The 17,826-nt window shown below is 47.0% G+C and overlaps 2 protein-coding genes across 7 annotated transcripts in view; both read left to right on the forward strand.

Annotated features, from left to right (window-relative positions):
* The window catches only part of LOC135814544 (DNA repair protein REV1-like), a 23,339-nt gene extending 5,644 nt beyond the window's left edge, over positions 1 to 17,695 (forward strand). For 2 of the 3 annotated variants that reach the window (XM_065327671.1, XM_065327672.1), the window contains 15 exons: positions 1,031 to 1,069; positions 4,223 to 5,443; positions 6,231 to 6,382; positions 7,480 to 7,599; positions 8,161 to 8,381; positions 9,012 to 9,107; positions 9,304 to 9,483; positions 10,267 to 10,914; positions 11,567 to 11,640; positions 12,120 to 12,201; positions 13,441 to 13,723; positions 15,626 to 15,666; positions 16,054 to 16,129; positions 16,497 to 16,599; positions 17,025 to 17,695. In XM_065327671.1, coding sequence (XP_065183743.1) covers positions 1,031 to 1,069; positions 4,223 to 5,443; positions 6,231 to 6,382; positions 7,480 to 7,599; positions 8,161 to 8,381; positions 9,012 to 9,107; positions 9,304 to 9,483; positions 10,267 to 10,914; positions 11,567 to 11,640; positions 12,120 to 12,201; positions 13,441 to 13,723; positions 15,626 to 15,666; positions 16,054 to 16,129; positions 16,497 to 16,599; positions 17,025 to 17,151 — 3,463 coding nt within the window. In that variant the 3' untranslated portion in view covers positions 17,152 to 17,695. Of the gene's footprint in view, positions 1 to 1,030; positions 1,070 to 4,222; positions 5,444 to 6,230; positions 6,383 to 7,479; positions 7,600 to 8,160; positions 8,382 to 9,011; positions 9,108 to 9,303; positions 9,484 to 10,266; positions 10,915 to 11,566; positions 11,641 to 12,119; positions 12,202 to 13,440; positions 13,724 to 15,625; positions 15,667 to 16,053; positions 16,130 to 16,496; positions 16,600 to 17,024 lie in introns of those variants that run through there. The other variant, XM_065327674.1, reaches the window with a different exon arrangement.
* LOC135814545 (uncharacterized) overlaps positions 17,174 to 17,826 on the forward strand; it is a 30,340-nt gene continuing 29,687 nt past the window's right edge. For all 4 annotated transcript variants that reach the window (XM_065327676.1, XM_065327678.1, XM_065327675.1 and 1 more), the window contains exon 1: positions 17,174 to 17,393. The gene's annotated coding sequence lies outside the window, so the exon portion shown is untranslated. The remainder of the gene's footprint in view (positions 17,394 to 17,826) is intronic.

The following is a 17,826-nucleotide window of genomic DNA, read 5'->3' on the forward strand; positions in this document are numbered from 1 at the left end:
TGGCTAGATTAACTCTTGTGTAATCAATGATGCTAGTGAAGCTTATATCAGATCCACTCTGATTTAGCCACCCACACTAGTAGCAAGTATTACCTTCACTGGGAGTCTCTCTCCCCTCTCCCAGGGAGACCCACGTGACCAGTTCTGGCAGTGAGCAACAAGTGTGTGTGTGTGTGTGTGTGTGTGTGTGTGTGCGTGTGTGTATGTGCCTATGTGGGTACTTCAAAAGTATGTGTGTGTGTGTGGGGGGGGGGGGGGGGGCTAAGAGCTTGTGGCGCTTATCACCCTCAAACACTCCTATGACGATGCGGTCATGGCCGTTTGCGTGTGCTTGTGCACGTGTGTGTGTGTGTGTGTGTGTGTGTGTGTGTGTGTGTGTGTGTGTGTGTGTGTGTGTGTGTGTGTGTGTGCCAGCTAGTCCGGTTGGTGGGTACACTTATGCCTGATTGTGTTGGGTCTGTTGCCAACAGGCTCGGCTGCTTGAAGGTGTATTGTTGTATCTGCCAACTTTGTTGGTTTCAGGGTTCGTATACTAAGTCTTTCTATTTGAAGTATCCATACCTGTTAACCATGGACTGCTTCTGGCTAGATTAACTCTTGTGTAATCAATGATGCTAGTGACGCTTAGATCAGATCCACTCTGATTTAGCCACCCACATTAGTAGCATGTATTACCTTCACTGGGGGCAGGGGTAACTGCAGTTGGATCCTAGGACGGATACCCTGATGCCGTCAATCCTTTTTCTGCACCTTGTCCTCACCCACTTACTGAGGTGTGGTGAGCCCATAAGTGGGATCATTTTCAAGTCCACCCAGAGTTTTGGGGATTTTAAGGGGGTGTCGGCCGTTGGGCGGTTCAATAGCCAGTTGAGTCATCTTTCCAAGATTCCTTTTGAGTCTCTCTCCCCTCTCCCGGGGAGACCCACGTGACCAGTTTTGGCAGTGAGCAACAAGTACAAGTGTGTGTGTGTGTGTGTGTGTTTGTGTGTGTGCGCGCGTGTGTATTTACACATACATGTATTTGTTTCAGAGGTGAATTGATTGTCCTGCCAGATTGGATCACGGAAAGGTGAGTTGCGACTTGCTTTTTGTCATTCCTGGCTCAGGGTCTGCAGGATTCTGGTTAATGTGAAGGTCATTAGTGGGAATGCCCAAGTAAAATAATAAAATACAATACAAAATACAAAAAATTAGTGGTACATGCCTGTCAGTTTTCCCTGGAGATGTTTTACAATTTAACAAACTTTGGGGCTCAACCGTAAATTATTATTAAAAAAATAAAAAATCTGTCCACATTGAAAAAAGGGGTTGGGTGGTGAAGAGCGCTGGCGGAATTTAATTTTTGGATTTTCCTACACTTGTTGCACTATGTGCATGTACAAAAGTAGTGTAGATTGTTGAATGTTCCGAACGCTGCGGTACTTGCGCTGTGATCATGTCACTTGTCAATGGTGTAGTCAGCTGCAGGCAGTCATGTACAGTGCTGCTCAATGAAATCCAGTCACGTCACTCAAGTACGCGCCGGGCGTTGTGCAGTCCTAGACCTGCGAACACTGGGCTGCGAAGTATTGCAAGGCACAAATTTGAGTGACGAGACTGGATTCCAGTGAGCAGGACTGTACTGTGAATATGATTGGTACTTGACAAGGATGCAGTGTGTGGTCGCGCTTTAGTGCGTTTCAAAAGTCCAGACCTCTGGTTTCAAAAAAACGTTAGGCCAGCATCTATACCACATAAAATCTGTGATCACTTTGTGGATAACATTTCCGAAATTGAGCGTCTGTTATCCAATCGCTTAGAAATTTATATGAGAAAAATTGCGGGAGCAGCCTGAGCAGTATCCTGAAGAAATTTCTCAAAAAGTTCAAACCAAATTTGAATTTTTCGAAAAAGTCTAGAGGTCTATACTTTTGAAACACACTATAGTTACATGTGTGTTTCAGAATATCTACTAGGTACAGGCTGACTGGAAAAATTAAAAAAATTCACGGTCGCGTTAGACTCAGCTGGTGGCCGAATCTTTCGCATCCGCAGGAACGCCACCACCCTCTGGGATCACGGCGCAGATGCAGCTCCTAAAGCGATGGGAGGTGAGTAGATCAGACCCACCACAAAGTGGTCAAAGACCGAAAATCCCAAAATCAAAAGTAATAGGAAAAATGGGGGGGGGGGGGGGAGGCACGGAAAATCTTGCACGGGGACGGATGTTTTAGTTCTTCGATATTTGCGGTCGATCCCTTACAAATATAGACATGGACGCCAGGGCAGTATCATTGATTCAAACCCGAGATCACACGATCGATCACCTGAATCAACGGCACTGCCCTGAAGTCCATGTCTGATCATGTGTTAAGATTGCCAGCCGTGGCCATGTAAGACATAATGTACGACATACATACACTGTACACTGTACGTGTGGTATGTACCGCTCTGAACCACCCACCTCACTGTGGTATGTACCGCTCTGAACCACCCACCTCACTCTTCCTCTTCCCAGTACCATACTGTGTCTATATTATAGCTTTGCAAGTACTGAAGTAAGTGAAACAAGACAGCAAGATAGAGAAGGAAAGAGCGATCGAAAGAGATAAGCCTTGCTATATCAGGCTTCTATAAAGAGAATTTACGATTGCGAAGTACATTACATCTGTGCTGGTGCAAAGCAAAAAAGCTATAATAGTGGAGGGGGAAGTTGAATGTGATGTCGGTTGCACCAGCAAAATTCGCAGCTGTGAAATTACCTGGCAGTGATTGACCAGCAGATGGAGCTAGCTCTTGTTGTGGCTTCTCTAAGGCAGATAGGCTTTCATCATCTAGGCTTCTGAGGTTAGTGTCGATGTCACCCTGCGCAACAAGCGTGCAGGACCTGACGGAGGCCAGGTAGGGGTATCTACCAGTGGGTGCTGTAAGCTTGGAACATCTACCACCGTGAAAAGTGGTAAGAAACGAAACCTTTGGAATCATTGGCATTCTGAAAATAGCACTTTGATCTTCTCCATATTACCTTGACTTGTGGAGTCCTTGTGATCTGTGGCCTTCATTGCCCCAGTCTGTCTCAACTTCTTTAGCATTCCATCAAATGCATTGTTGCACCTCTTGAATACCGGATCAGTAATGAGGTTGAAGCCACGACACTCTATAAGAGTCTGATTCATTGCTGCTCGGAAGCGTACAAAACTAGACCGTTGGTACGTTCCACCTTCCTCCTTCTTTTTCCGAAGACTAACACAGAAGTTTGATGGGATCGCATCTACATGTAGCTCCTCCTTTGAGACGGTTTCTAAATGACAATCCATGCTATTTTCTCTCGAATAGTCTTCGAACACTCCAAGCCACTGCTTTGTTGTGTCTGTGGTTGCCTGTGGCACCCTTTCTTCTTTCACCTTGTCTACACCTTTGTACCCTACAGAGGGCAATCGTCTCTTTGCTACAGGCTCTGCCATGGCCAATTGTGGAGGTGGTGATAGCCATGGATATGCTTATGTGAAATTATAGGAGAAAATTGTCCTTCGCATCATTGATACTCCCTGCAGAAATGTTCTTGCTGCCGCCATGGTTGTTCTGTTCTGGCCCATTTGGATCAGGGGAATACTAAAATAGGGTTGAGCACTGTCTGGTATGGACCATGATGCCCGAAATTCTTGCAGACCCAGTACACGAGTACGTTCTTCTCTTTCCTTGCGTGTTTACTCATCCTTTTTTTTCTCGTCTTTTGCACTTCCTCCTGAGCCAGAACATGGAGATTAGATACGAATCGCAGGGGTGTACATGCGTATACCTATCACGTGATCATTCATACCACGCTCATACAGTACCATTCATACTGCCCTCATACAGTACCATTCACGCCCTAGCATTCAGGGCCTGAATGGCCAGAATTGTAGCGCAGGAGGGCGCCATGAATGGTCACGTGATGGGTATACGGTACGGTGCATTGTAGTAGGGCAAGCGAGCAGCGGTCAGGCAGGGCATGATCAGGGAGTTAGGCCCTACCTGTGAGTGCTCTGCTTGCCTCAGTCCCTGGCAATGATCATGTGGCATGTCTGAAGTGTGTGTATATGGTGCTGATGCGTTTTTTGCCTGGCTGTGTGTGTGTGTGTCTGTGTGTGCGCGCGTGTGTGTGTGCGTGAGTGTGTGTCTGTGTGTGCGTGCGCGCGGGTGTGGGTGGGTGTGGGTGTTTGTGTAAATGCATGCACATGCGTCTGTGTAACGTTATGTGCAGCATTGACGCTGGAAAGCGCCTGGACGTGAAGCCCTACTTGCTGTACGATCAGCCGATAACACAGAGGACAATCAGCTTTCCTCAGGCTGTGAGTCCAAGGCAACAGCTGTCAACTGGGAGCAAGATACGGGCATCCACTGTGACTGATAGTGACAGTGTCGGTGCTTGTGAGACAATCACAAGTGAGAAACTAAACGATCTTGCAAGCAGCTCTGCTCTTACTGAAGAGGATATTGATTTGGACAGTTTGGAGGAGACTGGTGCTAGTGGTGGAGGAGATGGTGCTGCTGATGATCTTCCCATGGATGATGGTTGGGATGAAGATGCTAGTGATGGTGAGGCACAAGACATTGGAAATTCTGATGGGTATCTGCTTTCTAATCAGCCCGATCATTCGTCTGGGGAGGCTGCCTCGCAAGACAAATCTCAGCAGACGTGCCCAAAACTCTCCGACGGTATGGGGCACGAGCAGCTTGCAAAGACTTCGACTCACCCGGCTCTAAAAGCGGGAGAAAGGGGCTTTGTTGCTGAGTTTTACGGACATTCTCGTCTGCATCACTTGTCAACATGGGGTGCAGAGCTGCGCAAGTTCACCTCCATGCTATCAAACAAACCAGCGTCACGAGGACTAGAGTGGAGAAAGCAGCATCCAGCCACGGGAAGTCGTTCTCGCCAGAGAACCGTAATGCATGTCGACATGGACTGCTTTTTCGTGGCGATTTCCTTACGCAACTTTCCACAGCATGTTGGAAAGCCGGTTGCCGTTACTCACGGGTCCATTCCCAAGGGTTCGGCAAGTAACGCAGTAGACAGTCAACAATCATCTGCAGGTGGTTCTGCTGGTGAACTTGAACACCCTGCTGTGATCGCCACCATTGGAGAATCATCACTTGCCAGCAACTCAACGACTGCGGATCTCTGTGATCGTCAGCCAATTGCTTCTACATCAACCAGTACTGCTGCGCATGTGCCTTCTTCTACATCAGCATCAAGAAGAGTATCAGCGCCAGCTGCAGCACGTGACGGAGGGGCATTTTCAATGCCCGGCCCCGGATCGAGCGCAGACATTGCGTCCTGCAGCTATGAAGCACGTGCCCGCGGTGTAAAGAACGGCATGTGGCTGACGCGTGCCGTGGAGCTGTGTCCTGACCTGGTCACTGTGCCGTACGACTTTGCAGCGTATCGTGTAGCATCACAGTCCCTTTATCAGGTCCTCACCAGGTTAGTCCCAGTCACACTGCTATGTATAGACTACTAGGCTACACAGTGGTATGGTACTCTGCTCAACCATACATATACATCATGGCTGGAATTCTAGAATTTTCCATGACAGTAGTGATTCATATGTTTGCAGAGTCAGAGCAGCATTGGGTACTACTGTAAGACATGTTATTATAACGAGTCGCAAATTTAACGATTGTCCAAAATTCATAGGTTAACGAGAAGATACGTTAACAATCTTGCGGTCTTCAGGCGTATCTGCACATAACACATATGAGGCATTAGACCCTCAACAGAACTTATTATAACGAAAAAATCGCAGCCGTTAAAATGTTAGATTTACTTCCTCGTTATAATTACATGTCTTACAGTATGCTGCACTCCCCCCCCCCCCCCCCCTCGCCTGGAGGCTGAACGACACGTTCCAGTTTTGTATGAACATGACTGGTCGCCGGGGTATATAATCCGCAGGGGTGATTCTGACTCTGCTTTCATGTAGAAAAATGCAGTTGCTCTGACCTGGGACGATACAGTATAGTACGGCTGTACTTTGAGCACTTCATCTGTACCATTTAGAAACCCTTGATGGTAGACCAGTGAATAACTTCTTACAGTGTGGCCTACTCCACAAAGGTCCATGTGCTTGTCGCCATTGGAGTCATGATCACTTAGGCTGGATAGGCTGGATGGACTGCATAGGCTGGATAGGCTGATTGCATACTGACTGGTTCATTTAGCTTTCTTTGCCTGCTTTCTCTCCCTCTCCCTCTCTTTATTTTCTTGTCAGCTTCAGTCGCACTATAGAAGCTGTTAGTTGTGACGAAGCCTTTATCGACGTGTCCAGTCTGGTGCATACCGATGAAGAAGCCAAACTCCTAGCGGAGGACATCAGGAAAGCTATCCTGGATGCTACTGGTGTCATGGCGTCAGCTGGCATAGGTACAGATTAGTTTTTAGTTTCCGCAGATCTGCCGATAACGTTATCCACTCGTTTTATTGCGCTCAGGATGAGAGACTGAGTCTTTCCCTCTTTGCGTACTTTCTCTCCCCTCCCCCCCCCCCCCCCCCCCCCGTCTCTCTCTATCTCTCTCTCTCTCTCTCTCTCTCTCTCTCTCTCTCTTTCTCTCTTTCTCCATCTGCGCATAAAATCTAGACTGACAACCTGCTTGTTAAATCATGCACCTGCTTTCAGGCGTAAAAACCCTGTTGTAGAGGTCTCAGTCCTCATTTGTTAGACTTGCCTGTCTTTATTAATGTAACTTACTCTCTCTCTCTCTCTCTCTCTCTCTCTCTCTCTCTCTCTCTCTCTCTCTCTCTCTCTCTCTCTCTCTCTCTCTCTCTCTCTCTCTTTCTGCCTAATGTCAGACTCCCTGGAAGATGGGCTTCCTTGAAGTTATGATCTTGGTGATATACAATGTACTAGTAGTCTTTCAGCTCTTTTTGGCACGGCGTAACATGTTGAGGTTCTGGCTTTCTGGGTTGAATAGCACAGTTCCATACTAAAACTAATACTTCTCCATTCGCATTAGTTTCGCAATCTATACCTTCGCATGCAAAGACGCAAATCCACACAATCAAGTAGACACTTCCTTTCATCTATCAAACCTTTTCTTTCCCTTCTCTTCAGGATAGCACAGGGAATGTTGGAAATTTGGAAAAACACATACCGGTACAAACTTTTTTACAAACTCTATATAGTTATGTGTTTTCCAAATTTCCAACATTCCCTGTGCTATCCTGAAGAGAAGGGAAAGAAAACGTTTGATAGATAAAAGGAAGTGTCTACTTGATTGTGTGGATTTGCGTCTTTGTACGCGAAGGTATAGATTGCGAAACTATGTTGACCGTCTCCAAACTACCCATTTGCATTAGGCAACACATACTAGTCTGCAAGATGCTGTTGTCCTATGTTACCAGTGTACTCTGTTTTCTAAATAGTCCTGGCAAAGACGGAACAGGCATTGAAGCAACATTTGGTATGTTGATTACCGATACGTTTGTTTGTTTGATTTCTGTGCAATGCTATGATTGTTCAGCAAGCAATGTGCTACTGGCCCGCATGGCTACTCGCCTTGGCAAGCCCAACGGCCAGTACTTGGTAACTGAGCCTGAAGTGCTGGAGTTCATCGGCAAACAGGACGTGGGCAAGCTCCCTGGTGAGTGGTATGCCGCCGTAACGTTCTTCAATTGAACTTGGTCATTCAGACTCTTTATGTGATAAAATATACATGTGTGTGTGTGGGGGGGGGGGGGTACATGTGTGTGTGTGTGTGTGTGTGTGTGTGTGTGTGGTGGGGTGTGTGTGTGGGGGGGGGGGGGGGGGGGGGGTGCTACTACTTGGACTTATTATGGTGTACTTGAGTACCTAATTTCTAAGTGGCTGATTGGGCCATGAACGCAGCAGCCCTATGCCTCATTGAGCTTTTGGTGTATGGGAGCATTGCTGACATTTGATACTCTGTGTCTGATGCCCTGTGTTTTGATACCCAGTGTTTGGTACCCTGTGTTTGGTATCCTGTGTTTGGTAACCTGTGTTTGATGCCCTGTCACGTGTGATGCCCTGGGTTTGATACCCGGCGTTTGATGCCCAGTGTTTGATGCCCTGTGTCTGGCACATGTACCCTGTGTCTGCTAGCCTGTGTTTGATGCCCTGCGTTTAGTACTCTGTGTTTGATGCCCTGCGTTTGATACTCTGTGTCTGGTATATGTATGCGTAGGTGTTGGCCATGCTACAACCCGTCAGCTTGCTTCAATGGGCGTTGAGACATGCCTTGATCTCCGCAAGCTGTCGTTGTCGGTCCTGAAGGAACAATTTGGTCCCAAGACGGGACTGCTGCTGTGGGATCATGCTCGTGGCAAGGATGACAGGGAGTTGCGGGTGACACGAGAGCGAAAATCAATCTCAGCTGAAATCAACTATGGCATGAGATTTAAACAGGTAAAAAATTACTACTAATCGCACGTGTGACAGTATGCACGAAGCCTTCCAACACACCGTTGCATTCCTCAGGTAGTGTGGCAAGCCTACACGGTAGCTTGACATTACATTTCAATTTTGTTTTTTTTGAATTACCGGCCAGGGTTCCTGAGAAAGGATTGCTAGCTTCCAACATTCTAAAATGCTTCACTGTAATCAGTTTGACTGTTCAATAAGTGTTCATATAATAATCATTGTGATGGCTGTCCAGCTACTGTAAAACGGGTAACGTTTGCGACAATAAATGTTTGCGTTTTACAAATTGAGACTGGTTTGCGCTGTTTAATGTTTGCGAGTCGTTCTACACAGTCGAGTCAGTCCTTGCACTGAACTTTACATGGCTCGAGTTTGCGTTGTTCAAAGTTTGCGATTCGGGGCCTCTCGCAAAATTCGCAAACATGTTTGCGTCGCAATAGTTACCCGTTTTACAGTATGCTGTTTATTGTTTTCTTCTAGTGTGTTTGCCGTTGTTTATGTGAATGTTTCTATTGGCTCGGGGTTTGCTCCCTTTCCTGAACATTTGTTTAGAGTTGAAGTTGTGCCTTCGTTCCGTGTGCTACATGCTTTGTTGTGTGATGTTTGTGAATGCAGAAAAGTGATGTGGAGAAGTTTGTGATGGAGCTTTCGAATGAATTGGAGCAGCGCATGGCCTCATGCCAAATGAAAGGCCAGCACTTGTGCCTGAAGGTAGGTAGCTGTAACTACCACTTGTAGCCTGTTCCTACTTTCCTGTTTCATTATTATGTAGTAGCAGTATGCCATACTTATGTTGTAAATTTTAGACTTGGTATAGGGCAGTGAGTTGTGCTACGTGGAGGTGTACATGATGTTAGCTTTCTGCTAGCTTTGTTGTCCATGGCTGGCAATGTGTTGACTACTGCAGATGAAGGTTCGGAAGCCCACCGCTCCCAAGGAGAGTAGGAAGCACATGGGACATGGCCTCTGTGATAATTTGACCAAGTCTATGTCATTGCCATCGGCTGTGTCGGACTCCGCTGCCATTCGTCGCTTTGTGTGGACGCTGATTGAGCAGCTGAAGGTTGACTACTGTGACATCAGAGGGGTTAGTCATCAACACAGTGTGACAGTGTCTACATATCTGTAATCACTGCAACAAGTGGTATGCTCTAATGCTTGTTGTGCGGCTCAGTTCAGCTGTTTGTTTTTTTAAACTTTCAGAACAGCTGTGGCAAGTACCGTGTGTACAGTATTCACCTCGTGAACTTTGAATCAATGCCGCATAAGCCCTGTACCGAAGAATTCTTTAGAAACTTCCCCTCTTTCAAGTACAGGGTTCTAGCCAGGTCAATATAGTAGGGGGGGCGAACATGGGAAAAAGTTACCCCATGACCCATTTTTTCCATTGTCCAAAATTGTCTTGCCATGCAAAATGCAACATACAGGGTGAACCCTGACTTCACCCCTCACAAATGTGCCTTTATGAACCCTCTAGTGACTATCGACTGTATTTTCGTTGAATGGCGTGAAAAAACACCAAAATCGAAAAATGAGTAGGGGGGCAGCACTTTTTCACAGGGGGCGCGCAAACGGAGTAGGGGGGGGCGCTGCGCCCCCCCCCCCCTACCCCCCCCCCCCCCTTTGGCTAGAACCCTGAAGTACATGTATAACCTTTTTTTGATAGTGCAACGACTTGTCATGCTGTGTTAAGCTTAGCTATGGTTGGTGCTTGTAGAGTTTCTCGCTATCGCAGGATGTTGTGAGGAGAACTCATGATCAGTTTTGCCGTATTGTATTATAATGGAGCTTCGGTCGTTAGATGGTGATGTGCTTTGAATCACTCATTGTGCCACCATTCTGTATGTCTTGCTTTCTCCTTGTTTCTCAGATGGGAATACAGATGCAGAAGCTTGTTTCAACTGAGAAAGTCGCCAAGTCTGCCACCGCTCCTATCCGTGCTTTCTTCTCTTCAACGACGTCGAAAACCTTGCAAACTGCTGCCAGCGCCAGTAGTGTTCGATTACCTATGGCGTCACATGTGGCGGCAGCCACTACGCGTGTATCTCCTGAGAGCATAAGGTCAAAGTCACTCCGGCAAACACCATCCTCTGTTCCTGCACATGCTGCTGCTGCTGCCACTGCTACTGCTGTCACCCCCACTGCTGCTGCCACTAGTACGTTGACAGGAGAATTTGCAGATTCCACTGAGGAAAGAGTTGGCCACACACCTATTTCATCTGCTGGTAGACATGTTCCGGAGGCAGCCATGCCTTTTGTAGTCACTCCAACTCAACCGCCACTGCCATTCCTCCCGACACAGTCAGCATATAGATCTGGCTGCCTGCCACGTGCTGCACACTCGAAGTCGAGCGCTGCTTCGTTTGCAGACAAGATCTCCGCAGTTGTGCCTAGGAATTCATCGGCATCATCAACATCCGTGGTGGAGATCAAAGATGATTCTGATCTTGCGCTGTCCGCAGCTAGTGGCTCAACGGCCACTGGCCAATCCGACCTTGCATTGCCTGCACACGAAGATGTAAGTATGTCAGAGTGGTACTTGTACTGAGTTACTTTTACTGAAGTACTACTTGCAGATGTACCAGGCTCATCAGTGTGGTCTCTCTCAAGGACTAAGCAGTACTGTGTTGAAGTGTTTTATTCTGTGGGGGGGGGGGGGGGGGAGGTCGACGGCTAATTTCCTGATAATGATGCATGCACGGCTGTAGACCAACACCATTAGACAAAGGCCACTGTATGTTCTGTGTGTGTGTGTGTGTGTGTGTGTGTGTGTGTGTGTGTGTGTGTGGTGTGTGGTGTGTGTGTGTGTGTGTGTGTGTGTGTGTGTGTGCGTGTGTGTGTATGTATGTATGCCGGAGTATGTGGTGTGATGTGTGTGCGGGAAAAAAAATAAAAAAGACCAAAAAGTAGGGATTCACTGGCCAGAAAAGGCCACTTCATAGCTGTGTGGTGTAGACCAGGCTGAATAGTGGCGGCCAATTCTTCAGCCTTGCAAGCTGTTGAATGGTGCAATCCCAGCACAAGCTGCTATGGCTTCTGCTGTAGCATCGCTATTATCGCCTCCGGCGATGGGCGTCCAATGGTCCAATGGTATGTATGTATGTGTGTGCGTGCGTGTATGTGTGCTGCTGTTGTTGCTTATGGCTTTAACATGGATACACACTGCACAGCTGGATGAGTCAGTCCTGGCTGCTCTACCTGATAGCATTCGTCGGGATATTGAACTCGCATACAAGCAACAACGGTATGTGAATGGCTACTGGTAAATTACTTGTCACACAGTACATAGGCGAAACAGCAGAAACCGAAAGTCTTTCCATAACTCTGAAATTAGACTGAATTTCCAGTTTAAAACACTCATCAGAGCACACAGTGGATTTACCCTTGAGCTGGTCTCTACCTGTACTTACAGTGCACATTCTATCCAGCATTAGTAGACCCTACGTGTAGCATATCTGGCTACTCCAATGTCAATGATGTGCACTGGTGGCTGAAGAAAATATGTCTGTACGTATGCACCAGTTGTCTCCATGTTTGTATCCAATGGTGTTTTCCTGGACGTCTTTTCGCCAGGCTTCAATAGACGGGGTTGTTTGTTTGTACATGTAGTTGCTCTGTCACTATGGCAACCAATGTATGCTGGTGTGTGATGTCATACGTATTTGACTCTTTCAGGAGCTAAGACAATGACCGGTATGCTTTGAATCCTTTCTCTTGTTTCAGGGGTAGTGCTTCTAATGCCACTGCAGCAAGTGTGCAGGCTGAAAAACTTTCCCACAGTGACCTCTTCCCCACGACATCTCAGGTAGGATGCATGCTGCATGGACAAAGAAACAGATGTAGCACCACAGACTAGATATCGTCTGTGGTGCTCGAAGCTGTTTGTGGATGTTGCCATCTTGTTTGGCTAATGCATTAGTAGTGCAGTTGTTGTAATGCTATTGTCCGAGGAGTGAGGTGTTTCTGCTTTCTTGTCATGAGGCGGCTCCCAAGAAGGGAGTTGCTGAGAATTGAGGCATGGGGTTCATGAACTGAGCTACCCAACCCAGTTTTAGTTAATAGGAGCACATCCTTCTACATTGTAATGAAATAGCCTATAGGATTCTTGAACATCATGAACTTTCTTGTACTGACTACAGCTGTTAAGACTAGCATCAGATATTTGTTTTGGTGTGGTTGTATTGTTTTGGTGTGGTTGTATTGTGATGTAGTGCCTGTGCATGTGCATGTACAAATGTTTGGAGAGCAGTTACAGGGATGAATTTATCCGGTATCGCATCGCAGTTTGCGATTCAAAATCGATGGAGTGCGACTCAAAAATCACAGCGACTCGCAGGAAACTGCGATGCATAAACGGCACTGCATACTACTCTGGTCGTGAGGAAATTTTGGAATCGCGTTCGTCCTTCTCTATGACAATTGTCCAAGCTGAAATTTTTGTCTAGTCTGGTTCTGCCTCCAACATGTCTGTACGAGAGAGTACCTTTGAGAAGTGGGTGGCAGAGGTCGATGTCGAGAAGAAATGGCTTCGTTCTGAGAAAGCTACAGGTGCAGCGGTGACGCTAATTTTCTGCCAGCTATGCAGACAGCACGAGTCCTCCCTCCGTGGACTGAGAAATTTTAGTCGGTCTTCGTGGAAGAAAAAGTGCTAATCAAAAATCAAGGACTGCTACGCATTTTGGCGTTTGCGTCGCGAAAACTGCTATGCAAAAAATGACAGTAAATTCATCCCTGAGTTACTTTCAGGTGTCAGAGTAGTTTGGTTGATGAGTTTCATTGTTTTGTCCTTTTCACTACCTTCACTTCCTGACTGAGAGAGCAAGCTAGGTAGAAATCTCCTCATCTGAATATGGCTGGCTGTCAGCTCTGAGGATCTGGTCAGATGGCTATGAGCACTGTATGTTATTTTGTGGAAATTCCTTGACAGTGGGAAGCACTCCCCATATGGCTGGCTCTTGCTTTTTACTAAGGTTTTGGTTGGCGTACCCATCTCTAGAACTTATCAGTGTTTGTGGCTACTTTTCTGGGCTTGCCTCTCTTTCAGTTAGATCGAAATGTCTTAGCTGCACTGCCCCCTGCACTACGTGCCGAAGTCATGTATGATCAAAGAAACTACCGCAGACAGCAAGCCAGCACACGAGACCAGCATCATCACCAACAACAGCCACAACTACCCAAGTCAAGAGTGCAACAGAAGCCAAAATCTATTCCACAACAGCCTGCTGTGGATCCTAAACAGACCACTATCCCCACTGCTCCTTCAACAAGAAGCAAGTATCATATTGAGTCGACGGCGGAAAGGCAGATGCACCTATTTGCAGAACCGGGTCAGTACTTGTGTAATACACAATGTACAGTGCTGCTCAGTGAAATCCGATCCAGCGAGTCAATGCCACGCCGGGCGCTGTGCAGCCCTAGACCTGCGAACACTGGGATGCTGAACTCGTGCAGGGCACAAACTGGATTCACGCGATCGGATTTCATTGAGCAGCAATGTATTTCAGTCACAATATTAGTACAGTCGTCCCTCTCTAATCCAGCACCTTTTGCTACGGCATTTTCTGCTGGATTAACGAGGGTGCTGGATTAAGAAATCCTGCCCTCTGACCCGACCCTACCCAATTTCATGCATGTATCATACGTCAAAACGCAGGGTTTTTCCGTGTCGACCCCAGTATTTGGTGCACGGCTTTATATTCTCAACTTTTCTCCAGGAATATACACAGTGATAAAGTAAAACAGAGAACATGTTCACATGTATACGTACTCTTGCACACACACGCACAGTCGATTTACGACTAGTAGTAGTAGTAGTAGAATTTATTATTTTACTAGGGAACTCCCAACAGGCGTTGCCTTTTTACTGGGAACCCTAGGACTGCCGGATTATGAAATCAAACTACGTGCAGTTTGAGCGATTCGTTTCAAAAAGTCACTGCCGGAGGCGGAATTCAAGTGCCGGATTAAGATGTAGGAATTGAACGAAAAAAATCGGTTTCATCAGAAAGTGCGCCGGTTGGCAAGGGTTCCGGATAAACAAGTGCCGGATTAGAGAGGGACGACTGTACCTACAAGGACACGTATTACATATACAGTGAAACAACCTGTCTAAGGCGACCCCCCCCCCTCAAGGGACGAGAAAAAGTGGTCGCAGTGGCCAGGTGGTCTTCTTATCCAGGTTCAGTGGATCACGTGACCATATCCACATGTGATACATCATTTTGATCAGTGGACTAGCACTGTGCAACGCGGTCGCGGGTGGGTGGTCGTCGGTTGCGTTAAGCGAGTGGTCGCCTTATCCGAGGTGTTTTGAATGTGAATGCGTCAGTGACAAGGAAAAGTGGTCGCCATGGTCGAGTGGTCGCCATGGTCGAGTGGTCGCCATGGTCGAGTGGTCGCCATCACAGGTGTTTACTGTACAATGTACTTGAGTACTGGGACTGAGATGGCTAGTAGCCAGGTACCCAAGGTACTGGGACTGAGATGGCTAGTAGCCAGGTACCCAAGGTACTGGGACTGAGATGGCTAGTAGCCAGGTACCCAAGGTACTGGGACTGAGATGGCTAGTAGCCAGGTACCCAAGGTACTGGGACTGAGATGGCTAGTAGCCAGGTACCCAAGGTACTGGGACTGAGATGGCTAGTAGCCAGGTACCCAAGGTACTGGGACTGAGATGGCTAGTAGCCAGGTACCCAAGGTACTGGGACTGAGATGGCTAGTAGCCAGGTACCCAAGGTACTGGGACTGAGATGGCTAGTAGCCAGGTACCCAAGGTACTGGGACTGAGATGGCTAGTAGCCAGGTACCCAAGGTACTGGGACTGAGATGGCTAGTAGCCAGGTACCCAAGGTACTGGGACTGAGATGGCTAGTAGCCAGGTACCCAAGGTACTGGGACTGAGATGGCTAGTAGCCAGGTACCCAAGGTACTGGGACTGAGATGGCTAGTAGCCAGGTACCCAAGGTACTCGCAAGTAGGATGCGTAGTCTGGCATAACTCCCAACCACTAGATTCTGGTCGAGTAGTAGAATAAGTCTAATGGTGTGCTGAGTCATTGCGCAGCTGTACAGCTTAGGTGTGCTACCGAACAGGAGAGATATACAAGTACGCTTATCCGATAGGTGCTTGTATCTTCCCACAATATAAAATAAAACGACGCTTGCAGCTGTAGGAATTCGTTGATGTAACCCACTGGTGCTGCTTTGCCCTATTGCTTTTGCTTCATGCAGTATCGACGGAATCCTGCAGCACCTCAAAGACGTATACACTGGTAAGTGTGCGTGTGTGTGTGTGTGTGTGTGTGTGTGTGTGTGTGTGTGTGTGTGTGTGTGTGTGCGTGTGTGTTTTGTTTTTATGCGTGTGTGTGTGGGGGGGGGGGGGTTGTTCGTGTTCGCGTTTGTCTGAGTTCTCTGCACCACCACTCTACATCGTAGATTGAAATTTTCACTCAAGTTGGCACAAGCTAGGCAGTCCATTCCTTGATTCCCATTGCTTACTGATGTAGGCATTATGTTACTGACTACCATGGCGCCGCAGTAGACTGTTGAGATGATGTGCAAGACTATACTGTAGTGAGCTGTTGTGTTATCAGGTTCATGATATGAATTATAAGTTTGTTATAACCATTGCCATGTGTGGTATACTACATGCATTGTAGGTTGCAGAGCTGAAGGGTGAATGTGAACTGCCAAAAGTGAAACGAATCCTCAAGGAATGGGTGCACTCCACTAATGGTGAGCTCATTTATTTGATTCTTCATCGCATCTCTCTCTCTCTCTCTCTCTCTCTCTCTCTCTCTCTCTCTCTCTCTCTCTCTCTCTCTCTCTCTCTCTCTCTCTCTCTCTCTCTCTCTCTCTCTCTTCAAAAACTATGGCTGTGCATATGTTTGGATATGTGGCTTTCCTTCTTGATATGTTTAGTTTCTTTACCTTTTTTGTATTGTGTTTGTTTATGTGTACATGTGTGTCTGTGTGTGTCTGTGTGTGTGCATGTGTGTGTGTGTGTGTGTGTGTGTGTGTGTGTGTGTGTGTGTGTGTGTGTGTGTGTGTGTGTGTGTGTGTGTGTTTGCGTGCATGCCTCTACGTGTGCGTGCTATTGAAGAGCCCGAAGCTGCAGATGGTCTGGTACTTGCAAGGTACCTAGCAAAGCTGATGGTAAAGTACAATCTGCAGCAGGCCTGGCTTCTCCTGCAAGCTCTCCAAAGGTAGGACATACTGTGTAACGCCGTGTGTATAGCCACTATAGTAGTAGTACATGATCAAATGACAATGTTCTCTGCCCATATTTATTAGTTGAGGGAATTGAAAAGGGAAAAAACTGCACGTTTTACTATAAATGATCTTTTCTGAAAACTGGTTCATCAGCACATTGGTATTGTGCTTGGTTTACCAGTCCTGTTTAGCGGAAGAAACGGGAATCTGTTCATTTTTTGCGTTTTTGTACCCTTTGAAGCTTTGTGCTCATAGTTCCGGTGTTTCTGACTCTAGCCTCCTAGCCCTCTAGTGTCGATGCCACTTGATGGTGTATGGTCATGAGCATCATCAGTACCCTTTGATGAACACTTTGTTCACACAGTCTTACTTCTTCATGTCCGGTGCTTTTTTGTTTGTTCATTGTCTCCCGGTCTAGACTTGTTGAGGATCTGCCAGCATGGTACTTAGTCTTCAATGCCATTCTGTCACACTGCCAAGCCCAGGCTGAGCTAAAGTGGAACAGCAGATTGCCGATGAAGCCGTTCGGTGGCCATGTGAAATGATGAAACGTTTGCGTACTCCGCGAATAGCGTTGACGGTGTACTTGTGCATAGTGCTTCCTCTCTTCGCTCTCTCGTTTCCATGCTGTGTTTCTATCGCGCTGAGTTGTCTCCTCCACTGCAGTTTCTAATGTATAATGCAACCTGGAACTGCCACGTTGCCATGAACACTTGTACAGATGTGCATGTGCTTCAAGTGCTTGTACATGATCGCTGAACTGCTGCACTTCTTACGCTTTTGAACGGTGAGTTGAGAGTTCTCTCATTCCTTTGATTTTTGTTTGCAATTTGGGTATCACTTTTCATGTTGACCTTTTCCGAAGTATGTTTGCTGCCCTTTCTCTATTGGGTGTGGTAGTCATCTTGACGCAGCTACCACGCTGTTGATGCATAAACGAACAGTCACGCTGGCTTACTTTTTAGTATATACTGCAGGCCGGTAAATTCTGCATTATTTTTTAGCTTGGACCAGAATCAACTCTGATCGTTTTCGTGGTCAAAGATGTTGCATGCGTGCATTCGTGTGTTTGACGTGTGATAAGTGGCATACTTCTGTCTCAATTGAGATGGTCTTGCTTACTCCTGATGACTTTGATCCCCTCATGAGAGACTCATGTTTGAAGATTGCATTCTATACACTGTTGATCTCCCCTTATCTGGATGCGTTTGGATCGGGCA

Source organism: Sycon ciliatum, chromosome 4 (assembly GCF_964019385.1).
Source record: "Sycon ciliatum chromosome 4, ocSycCili1.1, whole genome shotgun sequence".
NCBI lineage: Eukaryota > Metazoa > Porifera > Calcarea > Leucosolenida > Sycettidae > Sycon > Sycon ciliatum.